The 27,002-nt window shown below is 37.0% G+C and overlaps 1 protein-coding gene across 1 annotated transcript in view; it reads left to right on the top strand.

Annotated features, from left to right (window-relative positions):
- TTC6 (tetratricopeptide repeat domain 6) overlaps nucleotides 1-27,002 on the top strand; it is a 195,040-nt gene that overhangs the window by 138,423 nt on the left and 29,615 nt on the right. The window contains exons 15-21 of the mRNA XM_060293608.1: nucleotides 13,323-13,492; nucleotides 16,855-16,975; nucleotides 18,396-18,546; nucleotides 21,207-21,289; nucleotides 22,200-22,276; nucleotides 22,711-22,871; nucleotides 25,768-25,902. Of these exons, the coding sequence (XP_060149591.1) occupies nucleotides 13,323-13,492; nucleotides 16,855-16,975; nucleotides 18,396-18,546; nucleotides 21,207-21,289; nucleotides 22,200-22,276; nucleotides 22,711-22,871; nucleotides 25,768-25,902 (898 nt within the window). The remainder of the gene's footprint in view (nucleotides 1-13,322; nucleotides 13,493-16,854; nucleotides 16,976-18,395; nucleotides 18,547-21,206; nucleotides 21,290-22,199; nucleotides 22,277-22,710; nucleotides 22,872-25,767; nucleotides 25,903-27,002) is intronic.

A 27,002-nucleotide genomic window follows, 5' to 3' on the forward strand; every position in this document is an offset into this window, starting at 1 on the left:
AACTTTATATAAAGAGAATCATAAGGTAGTTTTCTTTCAATTCTAACTTATTTCATTGAATATTATATACTATTGCATGTGGCTGTAGTTTTCTCCTTTTAATTTTTGTATAGTATTCAGTTACATGAATATATTGCAGTTTACTTATCCATCCTACTGTTGATGGACAGTTGAGTGTTTCTAATTTTTGATGATCACAAATACTGTTTCCTTCAACTTTCTTGTACATGACACACATATGCTCATTTATGTTGGATGCACAAGTAGGAGTAGAACATATGGTACATAGGGTATGCAATTGTTCAGCTGTAGGGCCAAACTAATTTTACAAACTGGTTGTACTACCAGCAGTATATGCAGGCTCCACACCAGTACTGGGTACTATTATAACTTTCAAGTTGTAGCCATCCTAGTGGGTGTGTAGTATTATCTCATTTAGTTTGAATTTTCATTTTCTTCATTACCAACATGATTATTCATTTTCAAAATTTTCTTAACCATTTGGATTTTCTTTTTTGTCATTGATGACTTTTGGGTTGTTGGTCTTTTTTCTTATTGATTTGTATGAACTATTACATATTCTTGATATGGGCCCTTTGTTGGTTATATTTACAGCACATTTTTTTCCTCCTCCAGATTGTCACTGCACTCCTTAAATAATTGTCTTTTGGTAAACAAAGTTTTAAAATGAAACATAGTCTGATTTAGTAACGTTTTTCTTTAAGGTTAGTGCTTTTTTTGTACTATAAGTTAAGTTTTTCCTACTTTTGTGTCATGTAGAATTCTCCTGTCTGATCTTCTAGAAGGTTTATTGTTTTGCTTTTAAAGTTAGATTTACAGTGCACCTAGAATCAATTTTTGTATATGATGTGAAGTAGGGAAACAAATTCCACTTTTTCTGCATGCATGTTCAATTTTCCAAGCAACATTTAATAAAAACTCTGTGCCTTTACCATCGCTTTGCAGTGTTAGCTTTGTAGGAAATGAAGATCCATGTATGGGTGGATCTATTTCTCAGTCTCTTTTTCTATTTTGCGGGTCTTAAAAAAAATCTATCTTTGCACCAATACTATGCTGCCTTAAATACTATAGTTTCATAATAAGTCTTGAAATCCAGTAGAACAGTTCTTTTGATCTGTCAAAATTGTCAGAGCATTCCTTGGCTTTTTTGCATTTCCAAACACATTGAGTTGGGTTAAACTATATGAAAATTGACTTCTTTATATATCAAAATAGTAAAATTTCAAAATTTCATACGGTTTAACCGAACAGAATCAGCAGGTCAACTTCTGTGGCAATTCCTTTGTATTTTGATTGGGGTTGCAATGAATTTATAGAGCAGTAGGGGGAAATTGACATCCTAACAATTTTTAGTCTTTTCATGTATGCATACGGTACATTCTGTTTCTTTAGGTCTTCATTCCTTTTGGTCAGTAATGTTTCATAGTTTGTGTAAAGAAGTCTTTTTCATATCTTTTTCTTTTTTAAAATTAATTAATTTTAAAAACATCTTTATTCGAGTATAATTGCTTTACAATGGTGTGTTAGTTTCTGCTTTATAACAAAGTGAATCAGCTATACATATACATATATCCCCATATCTCCTCCCTCTTGCATCTCCCTCCCTCTTACCCTCCCTATCCCACCCCTCTAGGTGGTCACAAAACACTGAGCTGATCTCCCTGTGCTATGTGGCTGCTTCCCACTAGCTATCTATTTTATGTTTGGTAGTGTATATATGTCCATGCCACTCTCTCACTTTGTCCCAGCTTACCCTTCCCCTTCCCTGTGTCCTCAAGTCCATTCTCTAGTAGGTCTGCGTCTTTATTCCCATCCTGCCCCTAGGTTCTTCATAACCATTTTCTTTTTTTTTAGATTCCATATATATGTGTTAGCGTACATTGTTTGTTTTTCTCTTTCTGACTTACTTCGCTCTGTATGACAGACTCTAGGTCCATCCACCTCACTACAAATAAATCAATTTCATTTCTTTTTATGGCTAAGTAATATTCCATTGTATATGTGCCACATCTTCTTTATCCATTCATCTGTTGGACACTTAGGTTGCTTCCATGTCCTGGCTATTGTAAATAGAGCTGCAATGAGCATTTTGGTACATGACTCTTTTTGCATTATGGTTCTCTCAGGGTATATGCCCAGTAGTGGGATTGCTGGGTCGTATTACAGTTCTATTTTTAGTTTTTTAAGGAACCTCCATACTATTCAACATAGTGGCTGTATCAATTTACATTCCCACCAACAGCGCAAGAGGGTTCCCTTTTCTCCACACCCTCTCCAGCATTTATTGTTTGTAGATTTTTTGATGATGGCCATTCTGACTGGTGTGATGTGATACTTCATTGTAGTTTTGAGTTGCATTTCTCTACTGATTAGTGATGTTGAGCATCCTTTCATGTGTTTGTTGGCAATCTATATATCTTCTTTGGAGAAATGTCTATTTAGGTCTGCTGTCCATGTTTGGATTGGGTTGTTTGTTTTTTGATATTGAGCTGCATGAGCTGCTTATATATTTTGGAGATTAATCCTTTGTCAGTTGCTTTGTTTGCAAATATTTTCTCCCATTCTGAGGGTTGTCTTTTCATCTTGTTTATGATTTCCTTTGCTGTGCAAAAGCTTTTAAGTTTAATTAAGTCCCATTTGTTTGTTTTTGTTTTAATTTCCATTTCTCTAGGAGGTGGATCAAAAAGGATCTTGGTGTGATTTATGTCATAGAGTGTTCTGCCTATGTTTTCCTCCAAGAGTTTTATAGTGTTTGGCCTTACATTTAGGTCTTTAATCCATTTTGAGTTTACTTTTGTGTGTGGCGTTAGGGAGTGTTCTAATTTCATGCTTTAACATGTAGCTGTCCAGCTTTCCCAGCACCACTTATTGAAGAGGCTGTCTTTTCTCCATTGTATATTTTTCCCTCCTTTATCAAAGATAAGTTCACCATAGATGCCTGGGTTTATCTCTGGGCTTTCTATCCTGTTCCATTAATCAATATTTCTCTTTTTGTGCCAGTACCATACTGTCTTGATTATTGTAGATTTGGAGTGTACTCGGAAGTCCAGGAGCCTGATTCCTCCAGCTCTGTTTTTCTTTCTCAAGATTGCTTTGGGTATTCAGGATCTTTTGTGTTTCCATACAAACTGTGAATTTTTTTGTTCTAGTTCTGTGAAAAATTTCATTGGTAGTCTGATAGGGATTGTATTGAATCTGTAGAATGCTTTGGGTAGTAGAGTCATTTTCACAATGTTGATTCTTCCAATCCAAGAATATGGTATATCTCTCCATCTGTTTGTATCATCTTTAATTTCTTTCATCAGTGTCTTATAATTTTCTGCATACAGGTCTTTTGTCTCCTTAGGTAGGTTTATATCTAGGTATTTTATTCTTTTTGTTGCAATGGTAAATGGGAGTGTTTCCATAATTTCTCTTTCAGATTTTTCATCATTAGTGTATAGGAATGCAAGAGATTTCTGTGCATTAATTTTGTATCCTGCTACTTTACCAAATTCATTGATTAGTTCAAGTAGTTTTCTGGTAGCATCTTTAGGATTCTCTATGTATAGTATCATGTCATCTGCAAACAGGGACAGTTTTACTTCTTCTTTTCTGATTTGGGTTCCTTTTATTTCTTTTTTGTCTCTGATTGCTGTGGCTAAAACTTCCAAAACTATGTTGAATAATAGTGGTGAGAGTGGACACCCTTGTCTTGTTCCTGATCTTAGTGGAAATGGTTTCAGTTTTTCACCATTGAGAACAATGTTGGCTGTGGGCTTGTCATATATGCCTTTATTATGTTGAGGAAAGTTCCCTCTATGCCTACTTTCTGGAGAGTTTTTATCATAAATGGGTGTTGAATTTTGTCAAAAGCTTTTTCTGCATCTATTGAGATTATCATATGGTTTTCATCCTGCAGTTCATTAATATAGTGCATCACATTTATTGATTTGGATATATTGAAGAATCCTTGCATTCCTGGGATAAACCCACTTGAACCTGATGTATGATCCTTTTTATTTGCTGCTGGATTCTGTCTGCTAGTATTTTGTTGAGGATTTTTTCATCTATGTTCATCAGTGATATTGGCCTGTAGTTTTCTTTCTTTGTGACATCTTTGTCTGGTTTTGGTATCAGGGTGTTGGTGGCCTCTTAGAATGAGTTTGGGAGTGTTTCTCCCTCTGCTATATTATGGAAGGTTTGAGAAGGATAGGTGTTAGCTCTTCTCTAAATGTTTGATAGAATTTGCCTGTGAAGCCATCTGGTCCTGAGCTTTTGTTTGTTGGAAGATATTTAATCACAACTTCAATTTCAGTGCTGTAATGGGTCTCTTTATATTTTCTATTTCTTCCTGGTTCAGTCTTGGAAGGTTGTACTTTTCTAAGAATTTGTCCATTTCTTCCAGGTTGTCCATTTTATTGGCATATAGTCACTTATAGTAATCTCTCATGATCCTTTGTATTTCTGCAGTGTGATGTTCTCCTTTTGCATTTATCATTCTGTTGATCTGAGTCTTCTCCCTTTGTTTCTTTTTTTTAAAAAAATCTATTTATTTATTTATTTTTGGCTGCATTTGTTTTCATTGCTGCACGTGGGCTTCTCACTGTGGTGGCTTCTCTTGTGGCGGAGCATGGGCTCTAGGCGTGCAGGCTTCAGTAGTTGTGGCACATAGGCTTAGCTGCTCTGTGGCATTTGGGAACCTCCCGGACTAAGGATCGAGCCCGTGTCCCCTGCATTGGCAGGCGGATTCTTAACCAATGTGCCACCAGGGAAGCCCCTCCCTTTGTTTCTTGATGAGTCCGGCTAATGGCTTATCAATTTTGTTTACCTTCTCAAAGTACCAGCTTTTAGGTTTATTGATCTTTGCTATCATTTCCTTCATCTTTTTCATTTATTTCTGATCTGAACTTTATGATTTCTTTCCTTCAGCTAACTATGGTTTTTTTTTTATTGCTGTTGTTCTTCTTTCTCTAATTGCTTTAGGTGTAAGAATAGTTGTTTATTTGAGATTTTTCTTGTTTCTTGAGGCAGGATTGTATTGCTATAAACTTCACTCTTAGAACTGCTTTTGCTGCATCCCATAGGTTTTGGGCCATCGCGTTTTCATTGTCATTTGTTTCTAGGTATTTTTTGATTTCCGCTTTGATTTCTTCAGTGATCTCTTGGTTATTTAGTAGTGTATTGTTTAGCCTCCATGTATTTGTATTTTTTACAGATTTTTTTTCCTGAAATTGATATCTAGTCTCATAGCGTTGTGGTCAGAAAAGATACTTGATACGTTTTTAGTTTTATTAAATTTACCGAGGCTTGATTTGTGACTCAAGATATGATCTGTCCTGGAGAATGTTCCATGAGAACTTGAGAAGAAAGTGTATTCTGTTCTTTTTGGATGGAATGTCCTATAAATATCAATTAAGTCCATCTTGTTTAATGTGTCATTTAAAGCTTGTGTTTCCTTATTCATTTTCATTTTGGTTGATCTGTCCATTGGTGAATGTGTGGTGTTAAAGTCCCCTACTATGATTGTGTTACTGTCGATTTTCCCTTTTATGGCTGTTAGCATTTGCCTTATGTATTGAGGTGCTCCTATGTTGGGTGCATAAAGATTTACAATTTTTATATCTTCTTCGATTGATCACTTGATCATTATGTAGTGTCCTTCTCTGTCTCTTGTAATAGTCTTTATTTCAAAGTCTATTTTGTCTGCTATGAGAATTGCTTCTCCAGCTTTCTTTTGATTTCCAGTTGCATGGAGTATGTTTTTCCATCCCCTCACTTTCGGTCTGTATGTGTCCCTATGTCTGAAGTTGGTCTCTTGTAGACAGCATACATAAAGGTCTTGTTTTTGTATCCATTCAGCCAGTCTATGTCTTTTAGTTGGAGCATTTAATCCATTTACATTTAAGTTAATTATCGATATGTATGTCCCTATTACCATTTTCTTAATTGTTTTGGGTTTGTTATTGTAGGTCTTTTCCTTCTCTTGCACTTCCTGCCTAGAGAAGTTCCTTTAGCATTTGTTGTTAAGCTGGTTTGGTGGTGCTGAATTCTCTTAGCTTTTGCTTGTCTGTAAAGGTTTTAATTGCTCCATCAAATCTGAATGAGATCCTTGCTGGGTAGAGTAATCTTGGTTGTAGGTTTTTCCCCTTCACCACTTTAAATATGTCCCACCACTCCCTTCAGGCTTGCAGAGTGTCTGCAGAAAGATCAGCTGTTAATCTTATGGAGATTCCCTTGTATGGTATTTGTTGCTTTTCCCTTGCTGATTTTAATATTTTTTCTTTGTATTTAATTTTTGATAGTTTGATTAATATGCGTCTTGGCATGTTTCTCCTTGGATTTATCCTGTATGGGACTCTCTGCCCTTTCTGGACTTCATTGGCTATTTCCTTTCCCATATTAGGGAAGTGTTCAAGTATAATTTCTTCAAATATTTCCTCAGTCTCTTTCTTTTCCTCTTCTTCTTCTGGGACCCCTATAATTTGAATGTTGGTGCGTTTAATGTTGTCCCAGAAGTCTGTGAGACTGTCCTCAATTATTTTCATTCTTTTTTCTTTATTTTACTCTGTGGTAGTTATTTCCACTATTTTATCTTCCAGGTCAGTTATGCGTTCTTCTGCCTCAGTTATTCTGCTACTGATTCCTTCTAGAGAATTTTTAATTTCATTTATTGTGTTGTTCATCATTGTTTCTTTGCTCTTTAGTTCTTCTAGGTCCTTGTTAAACGTTTCTTTTATTTTCTCCATTCTATTTCCAGGATTTTGGATAATCTTTACTATCACTACTCTGAATTGTTTTTCAGGTAGACTGCGTATTTCCTCTTCATTTGTTTGGTTTGTTGGGTTTTTACCTTGCTCCTTCATCTGCTGTGTATTTCTCTGTCTTCTCATTTTGCTTGACTTACTGTGTTTGGGGTCTCCTTTTCACAGGCTGCATGTTAGTAATTCCCGTTGTTTTTGGTGTCTGCCCCCAGTGGGTAAGGTTGCTTCAGTGGGTTGTGTGGGTTTCCTCGTGGAGGGGACTGGTGCCTGTGTTCTGGTGGATGAGGCTGGATCTAGTCGTTCTGGTGTGCAGGACCGCCTCCTGTGGTCTCTTTTGGAGTGTCTGTGCCCCTAGTATGATTTTACACAGCCTCTCTGCAAATGGGTGGTTTGTCTTCCTGTCTTGCAAGTTGTTTGCTGTGGGTTCTCCAGCACTGTATCTTGCTGGTTGTTGAGTGGAGCTGCCTCTTAGTGTTGTGATGGAGATTTCTGGGAGAGCTCTTGCGGATCAATATTACATGGAGCCAGGAGGTCTCTGGTTGTCCAATGTTCTGAACTCAGCTCTCCCACCTCAGAAGCTCAGGCCTGACACCCGGCCAGAGCACCAAGACCCTGTCAGCCACACAGCTCAGAAGAAAAAGGAGAAGAAAATAAATAAATAAAATAAAAAAATTTTAAAATATTAGAATTAAAAATTTTAAAGGTAATAAAAAAAGAAGAGAGCAACCAAACCAATAAACAAATCCAACAATGATAAAAAGATCTAAAATTTAAACTAATGTAAACTTATAAATCAGAAACTAGTCAGTCACATATAGCAAACCTCAAGTCCACAGTTGCTCCCAAAGTCCACCACCTCAATGTTGGGAGGATTTGTTGTCTATTCAGTTATTTCACAGGTGCAGGTACATCAAGTTGATTGTGGAGATTTAATCCTCTGCTCCTGAGGCTGCACGGAGAAATTTTCCTTTCTCTTCTTTGTTTGCACAGCTCCTGGGGTTCAGCTTTGGATTTGGCCCTGCCCCTGCATGTAGGTTGCCCTCTGACGTCTTCTCTTCACCCAGACAGGAGGGGGTTAAAGGAGCGGCTGACTAGGAGGCTCTGTCTCACTCAGGCTGTGGGGAGGGAGGGGTACAGAATGCAGGGTGAGCCTGCAGCTACAGAGGCTGGCCTGACATTGCAACAGCCTGAGGCGTGGTGTGTGTTCTCCCAGGGAAATTGTCCCGGGACCCTGGCAGTGACGGGCTGCACAGGCTCCCGGGAGGAGAGGTGTGGATAGTGACCTGTGCTTACACACAGGCTTCCTGGTGGCTGCAGCAGCAGCCTTAGCGTTTCATGCCTGTCTCTGGTGTCTGCGCTGAAAGCTGCGGCTCACGCCTGTCTCTGAAGCTCGTTTAGGGGATGCTCTGAATCCCCAATCCTCGCGCACCCTGAAACAATTGTCTCTTGCTTCTTAGGCATTTCCAGACTTTCTCCCAGATTCTCTCCCGGCTAGCTGTGGTGCATTAGCCCCCTTCAGGCTGTGTTCACGCAGCCAACTCCAGTCCTCTCCCTGGGATCTGCCCTCTGACGCCCGAGCCTCAACTCCCAGCCCTCACCCATCCCAGCAGGTGAGCAGACAAGCCTCTCAGGCTGGTGACTGCTGGTTGGCCCCGATCCTCTGTGCGGGAATCTCTCTGCTTTGCCTTCTGCACCCCTGTTGCTGTGCTCTCCTCCGCGGCTCTGAAGCTTCCCCCCTGCGCACACCCTGTCTCTGCCCGCGAAGGGGCTTCCTAGTGTGTGGAAACTTCTCCTCCTTCACAGCTCCCTCCCAGAGGTGTGGGTCCCATCCCTATTCTTTTGTCTCTGTTTTTTCTTATTTCTTTTGCCCTACGCAGGTACGTAGGGATTTTCTTGCCTTTTGGGAAGTCTGAGGTCTTCTGCCAGTAGGTGTTCTGTAGGAGTTGTTCCACATGTAGATGTATTTTTGATGTATTTGTGGGAAGGAAGGTCATCTCGATGTCTTACTCCTCTGCCATCTTGAAGGTCCTCCCTTGGCATTTATTTTCTTTTAGTACTTTGAACATATTGCAATGCAGTGTCATATAGGTTCCTTTTTTTTTTAAGTGACAAAATCAGTGGTTAGTCAATGCCTTTGAAAGTAATGTGTCGTTTTCCTTTGGTTGCTTTTAAACTTTTCTCATTGTCTTTGTTTTTAAAATTTTTATTTATTTATTTATTTATTTATGGCTGTGTTGGGTCTTCATTGCAGTGCGAGGGCTTTTCTCTAGTTGTGGCAATCGGGGGCTACTCTTCATTGATGTGCATGGGCTTCTCATTGTGGTGGCTTCTCTTGTTGTGAAGCACAGGCTCTAGGAGTGTGGGCTTCAGTAGTTGTGGCATGCGGGCTCAGTAGTTGTGACTCACAGGCTCCTGAGCGCAGGCTCAGTAGTCGTGGCACACGGGCCTAGTTGCGCTGTGGCATGTGGGATCTTCCCTGACCAGGGCTCGAACCTGTGTTCCCTGCATTGGCAGGCAGATTCTTAACCACTGTGCCACCAGGGAAGCCCTTCTTGTCCTTGGATTTCAGCAGTTTTGGTATATTGTGCCTAAGAGTGGTTTTCTTTTTACTTATTGTGTTTATGATTCATAGACTATTCAGTGAGTCATGATCTTTCTGGCCGTGATTTTGAATGAGAAATCAGCTATTCATCTATTGATGAATATTCCAAGTATTCCAAGTACATGATGAGTTGCTTCTCTCATACTGCTTTCAAGATTCTTTCTTTGTCTGTGGCTTTCACCAGGTTGATTATAAGGTGCCTCTACATTTCTTCGAATTTATGGAATCATTGAGCTTCTTGGTTGTATAGACTCATTTCTTTCATCAAATTTGGGAAGCTTTCAACCATTACTTTTTCAAATGTCATTTCTGCTCCTTTACTATCTCCTTTCCTTTTGTGACTTGCAATGTATGCATATGTTGGTATGCTTGATGGTGTTCCAGAGGTCCCTTAGCCTTTTTTTGTTTTTTTTTTCACTCTGTTTTTCTTTCTGCTTCTCAGGCTGGATAATCTGAATTGACCTTACTTCAAGTTTCCTGAATTTTTCTTTTGCCTTCTCAAATCTGTTGTTGAAACCTAGTGAATTTTCATTCGTTTTTGTAGTTTTCAACTCCAGAATTTCTATTTGGTTCCTTTTTTTCAATAATTTCTCTATCTATCAATCTAGTTCTATCTATCAGTATCTTTATTGATACTCTCTATGTGTTGAGACATCATTCTTCTAGTTTTCTTTAGTTCTTTATGGTTTCTTTTAGCTATATGAACATATTTAAGATAGTTTTGCGGGTTGTTTTGTTTTGTTTTGTTTTTTGTTTTTGGCTGGGCCAAATGGCTTGCAGGATGTTAGTTCCCTGACCAGGGATCGAACCTGCGCCCTGGCAGTGAAAGCGCCGAGTCCTAACCACTGGACCGCCATGGGTTTCCCAAAGATAGTTTATTTAAAGTTTTTAAGTTGATTTTAAGACAGTTGATTTTAAGTCTTTGTCCAATGTCTGGGCTTCCTCAAGGATAGTTTCTATTTTTTTTTTTTATCCTGTGAATGGGCCATATTTTCTTCTTCCTTTGCATTACTTGTAATTGTTTGTTGAAAAGTAGTCACTTTGAATATTATTATGTGGCACCTTTGGATATCATATTCACCTCCTCCTCTTTAAGTGTTTTTTGTTGCTGCTTCTTGTCGTTCGTGTAGTTTGTTTAGTGACTTTTCTGAACAGATTTTGTAAGTCTGTATTCTTTGTCATGTGTGGCCACTGAAGTCTGTGTTCTGTTATCTTGGAGGTTAGCTAGTGATTTGACTGAGATTCCAACGAAACCAACCAACGAAACAAACAAAAAAACTCTCAGTCTTTGCAGATTGACTCTCTTTTGGGGCACTCCCTGAATGCTTATCCAGACAACTTCAATGCCTTGGCTTTCATGTCCTACTTGCACAGAGCCTGAATTAACCAGAGGTGAAAGCTAAGGGTCTTCGTAGGTCTTTTCTGTGCATGCTTTCAGCCTTGGGTTTGCATGTGGCCTTTTAGATTCCCTAAAATATGCGGAAACTTTCTAAAGCCCTCATCCCCCTGGTATCTCCTTCTCCACCTTCTTTCTTACAAGGGTTTTTGGTTTGACTATTGCCTGCCCCAGCTGTTATCCCTTGCCCCAAGTGGCAGCAGCTAATACGTTTGCCTTTAAATGACTTTGATAAATACCATCCAGGAAGTCACATCAGCCCTGGGAAAGCTCTAAGGCAGTCAAAACAAAGGGAAACATTTGAGCCAGTCTTTCAGTGATCCACCAGACAGGTCAAAACTACACAGCTACAGTTCTTTGAGAATAAGATTTGTATTGTTCCCTCTGGTACTAGTAACCTGCATCAGGAATGCAGGTTGTTTTCTTCAAGGCCACCATGTGTCTGGGAAGTTGGGGAGGGAAATAGGGTGAGTTAGAACACCACAGAGCTCTCTTACCAAAATTCTGCAGCTTTTCCTCCTTTATTAAGTATTACCCTGGTGATTCTAAGTTTTTAATTAGATTCTTAATTCTTTAATTGCTTCTGACAGTGTTTGCCTGCTTATTCATTGCTTTTGTGGAAAGGTGGAGTTTCGGAGTTCCCTGTTCTACCTCTTTTGCTCTACTCTAATTTCCCAACTCATTTTATCATTGCATCAACTTTAACTTAACAATAATGTTGGTGATAATAAGAATCTTCATCTTTTGAACTTAATGAAAATGCCTTTGACTTTTACCAAGAAACATCACAGTTGTAATTTTTGAGCCATTTATTCTTTAATTATTTCAAGGGAATATCTCTTTATTCCTGTTTAAATTTTTTTCCTATGATCTGTGTATAAGAATTTCATGGTAATAGGCTTTCTAATTTTGAAGGATAAATGCCTCTTGGCCGTCATATATTTTTAGATAGAATATTATTAAACAATACTGAATTTGCTTTGTCTTCACTTTCTTCAAGAGTTTTTCATCTATATTCATAGTAAGATTGTTCACTAATTTCATAGTCAGATTTTGATTTCAGGATTTGGCTACTTTCTCAAAATGAATTAAGTCTTTCATCTTTTTCTTTTCTTAGAAACATGTCTTTAGATTTGGATAATTTTTGTTCTTTGAAAGTTTGAAATAACTTACTTGTAGAATTATCTCAGCTTGCACCCATTTGAAGAGAGGGCAAACTTTTTTGAAGCTCTTTAAAAATTCATCCCTAGTTATTGTTCTATTCTGGTTGTCTACTTCTTGACTTAAAGGGGGATTACTTGCAGGAAGGCATCAGATTAGTTGGAGAAGAACAGAAGGTTAATTCAAGGTGTTATAATGTGGTGTTATCTTATGGGAGGCCTTATATGCCTTTTTAAAGAATTCAGCCTTATCCCATTGTCAAAAGGGGGCTGTTGAAAGTTTTTGAGAAAAGTGATCTTTATTAGCTGATGATCAAATCTCATCATGCTAGAGATAAGAATGGAATAAAGTAGTAGCCCAGATGTGATGTGATGAGGGTCTTCAGTATTGAGGCAGTAGAAATGAAAGAAGGAATGGACGCAGAAGTCAGTGTGTTTGAGGAATTGACATGACTTAATGGAATCCTGCAAAAAATATTAGTAATGCTTTATTCTGTAAGATTTTAAGTTCAGAATCATATATATACTTAGAAATAATTAGTAATAGTCTTTAGCAATCAGAAATTATTAAAAATAAATGTAAGATTCTTATATTCATTAGAAACTACATAAGACATTTCTTATATGTGGGGTAAAAAAATATTTTGTTCCACGATAAAATATCCTAAGTCTTAGGATGCTTAGTGCTTTTGAAAGACCTCTGTTACTTGCTGTACTCTTTTTTCCAAATTACCATTGTTTTCATACTATAACCTTCTTGAACATCTATTTTCCTCCCCCTGGATTTAACTTCTTCAGAGCAGGCAACCTACTAGCTTTCTTCCTGTTTTTCCTTAATTGTCTTTTTAATTTTAGCTGTAAAGACTGATTTGTTTTACATTATTAAGTGATCGAAGATGAGATTTTCAGAGTTGATATAGGTCAATGAAAATTTCGAAATTGAAGTCAGAAGTTAATGGAGGTAGAATTCAACTCATAAAACTGATACAATAGCTTTTACCCTTGCAGATAGAGCTGCCTCCCATTTTTGGGGGTGTATCTTCAGTGTATCTTGGGTGCCTCATTTATTTTATTGACACACCTCTCTGATAAATGTAAGAAATATAATATAATTATTAAGCATATATATAATTAATATATAATATCAACAAGCATAAAGTATTTTATTATATATTTATTTATACATATAATAATAAAGTATTTTATTATATATTTACATATTTATTTATAAATTGTCCATATCCTTTTTGCTATTAACATTATGACTAAACTTTCCTGGGAAGCAAAGAGAAATAATCACAAGTTGTTATTCAAATATAAAAGTAGTTGTATAAGTTTGCCCAAAAGAGAAAATTTATATTTTGAAGTACATGTTAAAATCAATTTTTTACTTTTTCTAGGACATACCGAGGGAGAGTATATTTTAAACAGCACTTTTATAAGCAAGCAACTCAAGATCTTTCTACTGCAATTCACTTAGATCCTAATAACTGGTTAGCATTGTATTACAGAGCCTGCTTATTTAGGAAGAGTAACCCTCTTAGAGCACTGCAGGATTACAGTGTTTCAGGTACTTCACCTTTAATGGCAAATACATGGGAATTTAATCTGAGGTTCAGCAGCTCACTTTCATGGAGTAGAATACTAATGTGGGATGACTAATGTAATATGTATATTGTTATACATTTATATATATATACTTATATATTTATATAGCATATATATTTATTTATACTTAAAGCTACAATAATTTAGCTAAAAGTGTTTCTAATATTCCCTTTTAGTGTGTATGAGTGTGTGTGTGTTTACGTGTGTACAACTGTGACAGAGAGAACATCATATCAAAGAAATCTCTTTCTATATATGAAGTTCTGAGGCTATTTATGGAAATCCAGGCCATTTCTTTTTTTTTTGTTTGTTTGTTTGTTTTTTGCGGTACGCGGGCCTCTCACCGCTGTGGCCTCTCCCGTTGCGGAGCACAGGCTCCGGACGCGCAGGCCCAGCGGCCACGGCTCACAGGCCCAGCTGCTCCGCGGCACGTGGGATCCTCCTGGACCGGGGCACGAACCCGCGCCCCCTGCATCGGCAGGCGGACCCCCAACCACTGCGCCACCAGGGAAGCCCCAGGCCTATTTCTTAGTCGTCTTGATAAAATGGTAGTGATTTTTCCTAGTGGGCTGTGTCCTACTCCATAGACCCAGCCCATGGATTAGTCAAATTCAGAGTTTTGTAACCCTTAGACTAAAAATGGGCTTTGAGAATCCTCAGTAAGAGGATGCAGCAGCAAAAAGTGGCCATTTTCTCTTTACCCTGTACCAGTGCATTCTTGGTATATGAATATGTCCACAATTCTGGGCATAGAATAAGTGCTCAGTAAACAGTGTCCAGCTGAATAAATTAGCCCATACTGACTGGCAAATTCTAGCCAGAGTCCAACACTCCAAACATGGCTGTGTTCACCTGGGTGCAAAGTGCTAGAATCCCAACATCCTAGATGAGGCAGAATCTAGAGATTAAGGAGACCACTAGACTCTTAGGAAGAGAATACATAGCTCCTCAGGGGAGGCAATCTAAGATGATTGTTTCTCCTTTTTTTTCCTTTGGCAGTGCTTTGCATCTTGCGGGATTTCAGTTCCCTGACCAGGGATTGAACCCGGGCCATAACAGTGAAAGTGCCGAATCCTAACCGCTAGACCACCAGGGAACTCCAAAAGATGATTGTTTCTTGATATCTCTAAATCCATTTGCCTTCTGAGGTCACCCTTCCCATGAATATTCAAATAAAATAACTCAAAGCCCATCCTATGTGCTGAGAGGAGTCTAGTGCCCTCCCTTCTATTTCCAAGGATTCCTAGAAGAGAGAACTGAGGATTCCTGTTCAATTCTCTTGGAATCTTTGTACCTAATTTCTGCTGTCTGATTGAGTCTCCATTTTTGTTCACCCGTTCACTGCTCACGGCTACCATCTGTTACTAAATGTTTTAGGGTTCAGAGGATAAAGTTAGCACAGATAATTTAAATTTGAAGGTTAAACACCCTTATTTCTGTAAGTTTATCTTTTATTGGTCTCTGTCAGCCCTGTCCATCTGCCATCTGGCGAAACCCCTTTCTTCCTGGTCTTCCTAAGAGCTGCTTTCTCGTATTTCCCTCTTCTCCAAGTTTTGGGCTTTTCACCTGCTCTTTTCTAGGCTATCACAATAATACAGATCCTTGTTATTTAATTATTCAGAGCAGACCAGCTTTATTTTAGCCTCAGTCTTTTCCTATAGGATAGCCTAAGGAGTTTTATCTTTCACAATCAAAAAGGACCCTCAATATATTTTTCTAAGCTAATAATAATATCTTACATTCATTAGGCGTTTCACTACTTGCCAAGCACTATTCTGAATGCTATATATGGAGAGTCTCAATTACTCTTCAGAATAATGCTATGAGGTAGGTACTATTATCATCCCCATTTTACTGATGAGAAAACCGAAGCACAGAGAGGATAAGTAATTCTAATATTTTTGTTTCCTCAAGAAGAATGTTTCTCATATGGACACCAAGGGGGGGAAAGCGGCGGGGTGGTGGTGGTGATGGTGTGAAGAATTGGGCGATTGGGATTGACATGTATACACTGATGTGTATAAAACTGATGACTAATAAGAACCTGCTGTATAAAAAAATAAATTCAAAAATTAAAAAAAGATAAATTAAAAAAAAAGAAGAGGGCTTCCCTGGTGGCGCAGTGGTTGAGAGCCTGCCTGCCGATGCAGGGGACACGGGTTCGTGCCCCGGTTCGGGAAGATCCCACATGCCGCGGAGCGGCTGGGCCCGTGAGCCACAGCCGCTGAGCCTGCGCGTCCGGAGCCTGTGCTCCGCAACGGGAGAGGCCACAACAGTGAGAGGCCCGTGTACCGCAAAAAAAAAAAAAAAAGAAGAATGTTTCTATTTTTCTAGAGCAACCAACTAACCAACTGCAGCTATTTTTCTCCTTGCTAGACAGTCATACTGTGAACTGAGCAGTCAAATGGCCTTCAAGTGATTGCTTAATCTGTATGATCACTGCTTACACTAGGAATACTTCCCCAAATCTAGTATTGTGCATATTTGTGCCCCAGGCTGTGTGTGCATTTTTTGCAGAACTTTCCCTTTTTAGCTTGAGAAGCTTGGGCGATGTGGATCAAATGTAAAAATCTCATCTACTTCACTGCATGTTTTTGAAAGTTGAGGGGGAATCAGCAAGTGAGGAGACACGAGATAACCTCTAGACTGCTAGACTGGTCACTGATGAGAGCCACATGCCTGGAGTCCTGAGAGGAGGTTATTTTTGCCCCATGCTTCTGTTCTTTGGGATACGCATAGTCAAGTTGCCTGCGTTAACTCCAAGGTCTGCTTGCAATTGGAGTAGCCTCTTTGAGCTGTCCCTCCTGGTTTATGTGTATAAGCCTGACCTCTTCTGTCTGCCCCAGTCTGGGTTTGTACCAGAACCTGTTCTTGGGCCAGTAATGATGCCTTCCTACCTTCCAAATAATAACAAGCCATCAAGGGCAATGGCACCTTTCTGACTGCAATCCACTGCAGGGGATCAGAGGTTAGATTCTAGGCCCATCTTTGCCATTGATTTGCATGGTCACTGTACCTGGCCCCTTTGGACCTTAATCTCTTCGTCTGTAAAATGAGTGGACTATCATAGATTAATACCAGAATTTCTCCCAGCTCTAATGAGTTTGTGAACCATAACAGTCACATTGTTCCTTATAAACAAATACACTTTTTTATGTGAGTACTGTGTTTTACTCACCAAATAAGTACACTCATGACAGATATGTTTTATTTTATGTAATGTTAAAAAAAATAAGAATAAACAGTAGGAAGGGGCATAGGCTAAAATGTAACTCGGATATGTTTGTTCAGAACCTGAATATGATATATCCCTTTATTCTTAAGCTCTCATAAATGACGGCTGTGAGAATCTTAGCTGCTTCCTGCATCGTGGCACACTCTACACGGATCTAAAACTTTGGTTGCTGGCAGTTTGTGACTTTGAAGCTGTTATTTCTCTAGAAAGGTATGTTTTCCCTTTGATTCTTACTGATTTCACTTTTATATAAAATAGGTGGAAGAAAAAGCTTTCTCCCCTCATCATTAATAACCTTGTAAAAATGAGACAATTATGAAGCCATCCTAGAATTAGAATACTACCTCTGAAAATAAGCTTACTTCTAAAATAAGAACTGTTCTCAATATCTGTTTGCCTCAGATGCTTCTGCAAACTTTAGAGATTGAATGGGTTTGAGAGGAGTTTAAATCCAAGGATAGCAAAATCAACCAGTAATTAAGAGCAGTTTGGGCATGCCCAGGTTAAAACTTTTTGAAGTTAAGTTCATGGAAAATTGTCATCAAGTTTTAAAATAATGGCAAAATACTTGCTTGCTATATTGTTGCTAGGCACGATATACGACTCAGTGGGAAGAAATCCTCTATTTAGGACTTCTGACTACATTTTGTTTAGTAAAGCAAAATAAAAAAAGCAAATACCATTAGAACACAGGTTCAGGAAGGAACAGACTGAAAGTTACATACACTAGTCAGAAAGCCAGGCTGTAAAAAGTAGAAGTTAATTAAATAATTCCTCTTCTTTCCAAAGAAGTATTCTTTACAATGGAAGGTGTCAGAAAGAGTAACAAATCATGCCCATTCTGTGCCAACCGGCAGACTGCTTACTTAGCTTATTTAAGGTAAACTTTGAACTTGGCTTGGGAAAAGTCATGGAACATGGCTCCACAATGGCCACAGTGGTTTTCTTTGGGATATTTTTGAGTCAGGAAGAGAAAGAAATGAGTTTCAGTTGCAGAAAGCCAGAAAGTGGGCAGTCGGCAAAAGGGTCAGGGCTTCTGTGCAGCTGGGATACAGAATGTGTAGTTTCCTCATTTTGAAATAGAGGCATGGAACAAATAATTTCTAAGGTTATTTCTACATTGAAAATTGTTTGATTCTAAGAGAGAAAAACAACTTTTATTTGATACAGAAAAGCAACTGGGTTAATACCTCTGTGGAGAGGATTTTTAACCCTAAGCCTCGAGAATATTGCTCTTTCTCACTGTTCCTCACCCTTTCTCTTGGCTAATATAACATAGCTTGAGGCAAAAACTTTTGAGTTGAGGAAAACTAAGCTTGTTATCCAAGATAAGTCAAGAATAAGTCAGGGAAGAGTGAAGTATTGCTAAGAGTCTAGGAGACTTCAGGAAATCAGTTCCTAGGACAGGCTCTACAAATGTTTATTCCTAACTAAGGATTTCATAAAGGTGTTTATAATTTTTAATAGAAAGTATTTAACTAATTTATTTTGCTTTAGGAAAACTGTCCTGTCCAAGAGAAAGAACCCTGGTATAAATTGATGTATGTATTTCATTAGGTTCATTTATAATTGGAGAATATCTGGAATAATTAAAATGTCTAAGAATATTTTGCTTTCTCATTTTTTTTAGAACCATTATTTTGCCTTATATAAATATTGGCCTCATATATCTACTACACCTGGATAACTACATTGAAGCCACTCGGTATTTTTCTGAGGCTATTAGACTTGACCCTATGTATATTCAAAGCTATATTTGTCGAGCAGAAGCCTATCATAAGGTATTTAAGGTTTGAGAACTTTGATTTTTTAAAAATGTTTCATTTTTTTGAATATTTGTTCAATGTAATTTCAAATATATCAACGTATTCTTTTTCAGCTAATTACAGAGCCTAATGTATTTATAAACAATACATATTAGGTAGATATATTGATAGTTAACTATAATTACCCACTTAAAAATCCTCTCCTGATTAGGTGTGAATTTTTGTCTTTTTTTTTTTAAATAATGCCTGTTTTTTTTCTTATTACAAAAGCAATGTATATTTACCACATGTAATATATGTATGCAAATAAGAATACATTAAAAAACATCCATTATTTCATTCTCCAGAGATAACTACTGTTAACATTTTAGAGTCCATCAGTTTTGTGTGTGTGTGTATGAGGAGTGAGTGAATGGGTGAGTTCATAGAATGAGATCTGTGCATAGAATGGGGTCCAAATCATTCACACTTTCTTTTAAATTTTTTTTTAAATTTACAAGTTATTTAAATTAAAAAATAATATATCCTTAGTGTAAAATTCAAACAATATAGTAAATAATAAGAGCTCTCTCTGACTCCAACCAACTTGGACTTCCCAGAGATAAAGACTGTTAGCTGTTGTGTCTACCTTTCAAAACAGATATTCCCTCTACTGCTCCATCATTAACTGTCCTGTCCAAGACACTGATTTCTCACCAGGGTTATTGCAGTAGCCTCCTGGTCTTTTTGCTTCTGTTCTTTATTCCTTTTTGATGGGTTTTCAAAACAGCAGCATAGTGATCCTGTTAAAACATAAATCAGATTATTTCACTTCTTTGCCTGGAACCCTTCAATAGCTTCCCTTTGTGCTCAGAATAAAAGCCAAATCTTGCAAAAGCCAAAGGCCTACAAGAGCTCATGTGAACTGGCTCCTTGTTACCTTTCTGCCCTCATCTCCTACAAGTCCTCTCCTCACATTGGTTTCAGTCAGGATAGCCTGTTATGCTGTGGAAAACAACAACAACAAATAAAAGTTCAAAATCACCATCTTAAAGTAACAAAGGTTCATTTCTTGCTCACACTGCATGTCCATTGGGAGTTTGCTAGGGGCTCTGTTCTCATTGTCTTCATCTCAGGATGCAGTGTGACTAAGTCCTTACCTTCCTGATGATGGAAGCAGAAGACCCTGGGGCCATTTTGGTATTATCCCCAGGGCAGGTTTGCTTTTGATCCCTGTTGGGAAGGGGTGGGGAGTGTGTGTGGCCCTTTTGCTTCACTCCCTGTTGATGGAGCTGAGGCCTTATGGGGAAGTTGGAATTTCCTCCGAGCATATTTAGAAACCAAAGCACCAGCATAATATCAAGGTGTAAGGACATATATTCAAAGACTCATTGTTCTGAGGAGACAAAAACCTCTTCACAGTAATGGTTGAATAAATTATGTTGTATTCACACTATAGAGTATTATATAGTCAATAAAAAGAATAGTTAGAATTATGCCAGGTGATTTGGAGGGATTTCCAAGAGATATTCTAGAACAAGATTTAGAAGACTTTAAAGTGTATACAGTATGATCCCATGTAGATAAAACAATGACAAACCAAACCCTGTGTATGTATATAGAAGAATACATATGCCTACGGTGTGGGTTTAGGCTCCAGGGTAAATCCAATCTAATGCTACCTGGAGAAGTCCAACCCCAGGAAAACTTGCAAAGACCAGAGAGTGAGCTTCCATCATTCCCAGTCAGGGTTTCCTCAATGCATAGCTATGTATGATTGGAACCAGGTGGAGCAATGCAGGCATATGACAAGGTGGTTTATTAATTATACCAACCTGATCAGGGTTAGCTTGAGAAGCAGCAGGCCTGAAGTTCCACAGTAATTCTTAAATTTATTTAAAAACATCTCAGACTCCCTCCTTTTGAATTCCCTCTTTTGACTCCACCCACTATTTCCTCCAAACACTTTGCACCATTTTAACAGGTATTGTCTACTTCTATGCACAAATGTTTTGATCACCATGTCAGCATAGTAAGAGGAGTCGTTGGTTGTCCCAGGTTCATTTTGCTGGGATGTGTTTAGTTCCCCCTTTTGTAATTTCCCCAATGTTTGTAAAAATTTGTATAAATTCAGATTATGCTCTGTAACCAGTATTAAGGAAAGAATCGTTGTTTACTTTTCATTGTATATTGATTTTAAACAGATATCTTTTTCATCATTGTTGTATTTTGTTTTATTCATTCATTTTACTCATTAAGTGCAAGCTTGTTTTTCCTCTCTTAATTTTAAGTGGAATTGACTTTTACTTTTTATTTTACATTCCTTTGCAAGCTAGTTTATTAGCATGAGTAAAGTTTGGTGTAAAAGGTGTTATGGTTGAGGGAGAAAACTGAAAAGCTAAACAAAAAAGAAAAACAAACTAGAATATATGATATAATCATATTTATTTAAAACTATATATTTGTGGATCTGTGTAATCATTCTTCAAATTTAAAGATAATTAAAAAAAAAGACTTTGCTTCATAAATTTTTTTTTAACTTCTCTGTATCCCACTTGCTTTGATGATTCTTAAGAAACACATGTATTAGGAGAGATTCCTGCAAAATTTCTGTATTGAAGGGTGGGAGGGAATAACTATCAGAAAGGAAGCAATCAGTATTATTATGAGCTAAGTTTCTATTTATCACTCAACAGTTGCACAAATTGAAAAAGGCAGTAAGAGAGTTATCTCGTGCTATCCACCTTCAGCCAGATGGAATCCAATTATATATAATAAGGTATGTGTATAGAAATAGAATTCTTCTTGGGATAACTTAAGATCTGAGCTAGCTGTTGGAATCTTTAGTTCTTTCTTGATCCTTCCAGCCTCCTTGTTTTACATTTAATCTCCCAGAAATGGCCATCTTCAAATCAGCAAGTCAGATATAGTTGTTTTTGTTAAACTTTAAGATAATTCATAATATAAGATAACAGACCTTTCCCTTTGTTCTGTCCTTGCATCAAAACACAACTGTCTGTGTTTAAGTTCTTTGAGGCCTCTCTAGATTACTGGTTAGATAGTTATCACAGATCTCATGAAAGTAAGGTAATATATTTTGATTGTGTACCCAGAGGTACCAAGTATAAACCTCAGGTAATTCAGTGAAAAAAAAGATACATTGAATTGTATTTCAAATGCAGTAGAGCTTGCTATAAAAGGACCCATTGCAAATTATGAGTTATCACTACCAAAAATATATTATAATTACTAACATGGGAAATGGATTTACAGAAAATGGGAAAATGGACTGGAACAATGCTTTCTGATAAGGTCTTGCTTCATCTTTTAACTCTTGAACCACATTTTAACAATTTATGTAAATACTTCTCCATTTGTATGCCCCTTAAACTGTGTTTAGCTTTTAAAATTTCTCAGCAACAGAGTATAACTTTTCAAATGCTGATAATTACAAAAAGATCTGACTATTTTTCTTTCAGCTTCACATTTACTAAATTGTTTTCTTCTCACATCTCCATGCTAATTGGCCTATTTAGACTTACATAAAATATTTATAATTTCAAATGTATTATAATAAGTATGAATAAATGTATTATAATTTAAAATTTTAAGTAACTGAGTATAAAAAACTTTATTTTAGAAAAATTATTTTTAACTGCTTAGAATTAAAAAGCTGTTATTTCTTCCAGAGGACAATATCTTCTTAGGATGAAGTGCTATGGTCTTGCAAAGTTCACTATTTACCAAGTAGCAGAAATGACCAAAGGTAAATATAATCAATGTAAAATTATAATATTGTCTTAATTTAAAAAGAAATACTTCTTTAAATTTTTTATACTATTTTCAGTAGCTCTGTATAGATAGCATGAAGGGTTCACTTGAAAGTTAAAGTTAGATTTTGAAACTAAAACTTCAGTTTCACATGTATGTAACCAATTTGTAAAATACTTCATAGCCTAGTGAATTTTGTGAGAGAGATTATTATAGGAAATACCAGGCTTATGCTGTTATTTTTTGTTTGTTCATTTGTAGTTGGAATGTCTTATTGTTTGTTGACAGTAAGTAGATTTTAGTATCATATTGATTTATTAATTCATATTGTAAAAATAGATTATTGAATTGCTTGACTGTCTTAAAATAATTATATTCTAAGTCCTAGATACTTGGCAAAGTTATTGATAAATTTTCCTTTCCCTTTAGGTCTCATTGAGTTGAGTCCTATACAGCAAGCACTCATTTATTCATTTTGCGAGAAACATGACAAGGCCATTCAGGTCTTAGATGGGATCACTTTGAATAAGCCTGAGGCCACCATGTATGCTCTATTGGCAAAAGCTCAAATGAAGGCCAAGAGGAACAAGGTGAAAAGTCTTGAGTAACGTTTACTAAACCTATTAATGTAATTTTTATATTGTGCTTGGAATTACTGCTTACATATATATATATATATATATATATATATTTTTTTTTTTTTTTACAAAACTAAACCATACCATTTATTTATTGATTCTTCTGTTAATTAATATTTGGGTTGTTTTCTTTTGTTTTTTTCCTCTTAAGAGTAAGGGTAATATTCTTTCTCATGTCTTCTGTTAACATTGTTGGTATGTAGAGAATGTAAATGTTTGACTTTCAAGAAAATGGCACATTGTTCCATAGGGTTGTACCAATTTATTCTCCCGCCTGTAGTGTATGAGTATTCCTGTTGATCTCCATCCTCTACAATAACTGGTGCTGTCTACTTTATTTTTATCAGTTTGGTGGATAAAAACTAATGTCTCATTATGGTCTTAATTAACATTTCTCAGTTTGAGCAAAGGTTGAGGTATCTTTTTATATGTTTATACTTCCTGTTCTATCAATTTGCTGTACACATTTTTGTTTGTCCTGTTCATATTGATTTTTGGCATTGAAAAAAATAAGTCCTGTGTATTAGTCCTTGGTTGGTTACATGTGTGTCATGTATACTCTTGCAATTTGTGGCTGGTTTTAAAATTTTCTTCATGATGTCTTTTGATGAGCAGAGGGTCTTAATTTTAATGTAGTTGAATATATCTTTTTTGTTTTATTGTCACAGCTTTAAAAAAAATTCTTGTTTAAAAATTCCCTCCCTACACCAAGGTCATATTTTCCCATATTTTCTTCTAAAAGTTTAAAAATTCTGCTTTTTGCATTTAAGACCTCACTCTACCTTAAATTGATATTTTTGAATGTGATATAGTGATAAAACTTCCGTTTTCCCCATATGGATACTCAAATGTTCCAGTATCATTTATTGAAATGTTCTCCTAAACCAAAGATCTGAAGTGGTACATCTGTCCTATTATAACCTTTCATGTATGTGTGGATCTGATTTTGGGCTCTCTATTCTATTCCTTTGGTCAATTTTTCTATCCCTGGCCTAATAGTACAATGTTTTAACTACTGTTGCTTTATTGTAATTCTTGACATCTGGTGGAGCAAGTTGCCACACCATATTCTTCTCCAGGAAATTCCTGGTTATTCTTGGGCCTTTACTCTTCCAGCTGGTCAAGATTTTAAAACCCAGCTGGAATTTTGATTGAATTGTATTGAATCTGTAGATTATTTTAGGGAGAATTGACACCTTTATGATATCAAATTCCTTCTTTGGAATAATCTTAAATTTACTTTAACCTCCCTGAAACCTGAAATCACTTGATTGGGTCCCTCTTCTACCCAATCAGTAGTCATGCTCTCTTGGTTCTACTTTCTAAATGTCTCTCAAATCCACTTCCTTTCTCTGTTTCTCTGGTCATTATCCTAGTCCAGAACATATTTGTATTTTGTTTGAATTATATAATAGTGTTGAACTCTTCCAAGCTTTTCTCCACACGGCTGCCATGGTACTGTGTTTGGAATGTACATTTGCCCTATGAGAGCATCCACTACTTTTTTAGAGTAGTGAAGGAAAGAGAGGTGGGACATCAGCTAGAGGAGGAAGAGAAGATGTGTTCATTTTAATTTAAATGTGATGGAAGACTTTATGGACTCCAGGAGGCAATGAAGGGGCAGAGATCCAAAAGCAGAAGGCGGGACAGAAGGAGTTGGGGTCAAGGGCACAGCTTGAGGAGTTAGCTCTGAAAAGAAGAAAGGAAACCGTTCAAAGACAGGAGAAAAAAAGATGGAAATGAAGAAGATGTAGAGACTTTGAATAGTAAAAATGAGGGAAATTGAGAAGGTGATGCGTTTTTTTCTATTGCAAAGGCATGTGCTGAGTGAGGCTGGAAGGATGAATGTTGAGGTAAGCTTTAGACATGTGATGTAAACTAAGGGTGGGCACAAAGGACACAGCATATCCAAGTTAAACCTCATTGTTTCTTTTTTTTTTTTTTGCGATACGCGAGCCTCTCACTGTTGTGGCCTCTCCCGTTGCGGAGCACAGGCTCCGGATGCGCAGGCTCAGCGGCCATGGCTCAGGGGCCCAGCCGCACCGCGGCATGTGGGATCTTCCCGAACCGGGGCACGAACCCGCGTCCCCTTCATCGGCAGGCGGACTCTCAACCACTGCGCCACCAGGGAAGCCCAACCTCATTGTTTTTTTAGCAATTTAATATAATTAAGAAAGTGGGCTAAAGAGTCACAAGTAGCTGTATTTCTATATATTAGGTAAATACATATTTATTAGGTAAGTATATATTAGGTAAATAGCTAGTTATGAAAACGCGTTTCTATTTGGAAAGTTGAATTTTTTTCATTAAGAGTTTCAACTATTTTGACAGAATAGTTTAAATGGGTAATTTTTGATGTTAGTTTATTTTCTGGTGTCAGTGGAACCCCCTTGAGAGCATAGCAGGACAAAATAAAAGTTGATTACAACAACCTCAGATATTATCAGTGGAGAACTTTTACTACCTAATAGCTGCCTGGCATTCCCTTCAGGAGAATTACTAGGAAATTGGTCATAAATTGGTCTATAAATTTTAGTCTGATTTAAGACTATGAGAAAATACCCTTTAGAATTTAGAAATTATAGTTCCAAAAGTCCACTTGTGTAACCCTGCTTACGTACCTGCCTGTAGGATAGGCACCTGGGTGGGTCAGATTTCCTGCCTGTCAGAAGTCCTCCCTCTTGGTGCACTGACAAGATCTGTGTCTTTACCAGGTCTGTGTGTCCTCTTGTGAAATGAGAGTAGGGCTGTGTGCTCAGGATTCCTTTTAACATCTAAGGCTGTTGTGTTAAATAAATATTAGAAAAAAACATTCCCTTCCCTCTCTTTTTTTTAAAAATCATTATAGGAAGCCATGAGAATGTTTAAAAAGGCGTTGGATATCTTTTCTCATTCTGATAAAGGACGAAATGCCGTAGCAGCTTCATCAGACTGTCTGTTTCACTTGGGTCTTTGTTACATGGAGGAAGGCAACTTACAACTGGTATTTTGTGTATTTAAGAGCATAGGTATTTTATGGTTTTAGAAATTGTTTCCTTGCATTCAGTTCCATTTCTGAAGGCTACCTAAACAGTGAGTGACTAGACCAAAGCTTCTTATAAAGCTTGGCTTACTATAGGCAGTCTGCACCCTGCAAAACCTACTACATTGTTTTATTTATTCAAACATTTTATTGATGCCTGTTTGTCAACACTATGCGGAAGACTAATGCATGTTTCCCACTAAACAAATTTAATTGTAAGAACTTATTATATCAAAATTTCATCACATTAGTATAAATTTACTTATTAAATTGTAAGTACTTTATATTGAGTGCTTCAGTGTAATGTAGAATAAATGGAAAATGTTTAGGACACTGTTTGATTTCTGTTATTGACAGCTGAGCAATTCAAATCAGAATAAAACCAGATTCATTGAAAACCAGTTGATTCAATTATTATGTATTTATCCAGTATTTGGCTATTTCCCAGAATTCTCCATTTCAAAATTTTCAATGATATGATAAATATGTATTTTCCATTGGCTATTTTTGAATATTCCACAACTACACACACACACACACACACACACACACACACACACACACCATTCCAGTCCTTATATTCATAGGGGTGGACAGTGTCTGAAACTTGCATCTTCATAACTTTAAAAAAGAGTTGCACTTGATTAGTTGTTCCATTTATTGTAAGAAATTACAATAAATATAAGATTAATTACAAATATTTTTCATGTTTTTAGCTTTGGACAAGCAGAGGAAACCTAGCTTTGCTTTACAATATTAGGAAAAATTTTGGAGTTCCATTGCTTTGAAATTTTGTAACCATATATCTGCTGGCCCACATGGAAAATAAATGTACTAATTGTGATTTCTTTGAAGAAACACAACAGGAAGAATAATGATTAAAGTTACACCTCTGAAAGTGTTGTAACAACATGGATTATGCAGACATTAGTCTGGGAGTAAGGGAACCTGTAAATTATAATAATAAATCTAGCTTGTTCATAAATTTTTTTTGCTCCACAAGGTTCGCTGGGAGAAACATATTTAAAATGACCAAAAACTAAAATGAAAACTTTTCAACA

Source organism: Globicephala melas, chromosome 2 (genome assembly GCF_963455315.2).
Source record: "Globicephala melas chromosome 2, mGloMel1.2, whole genome shotgun sequence".
NCBI lineage: Eukaryota > Metazoa > Chordata > Mammalia > Artiodactyla > Delphinidae > Globicephala > Globicephala melas.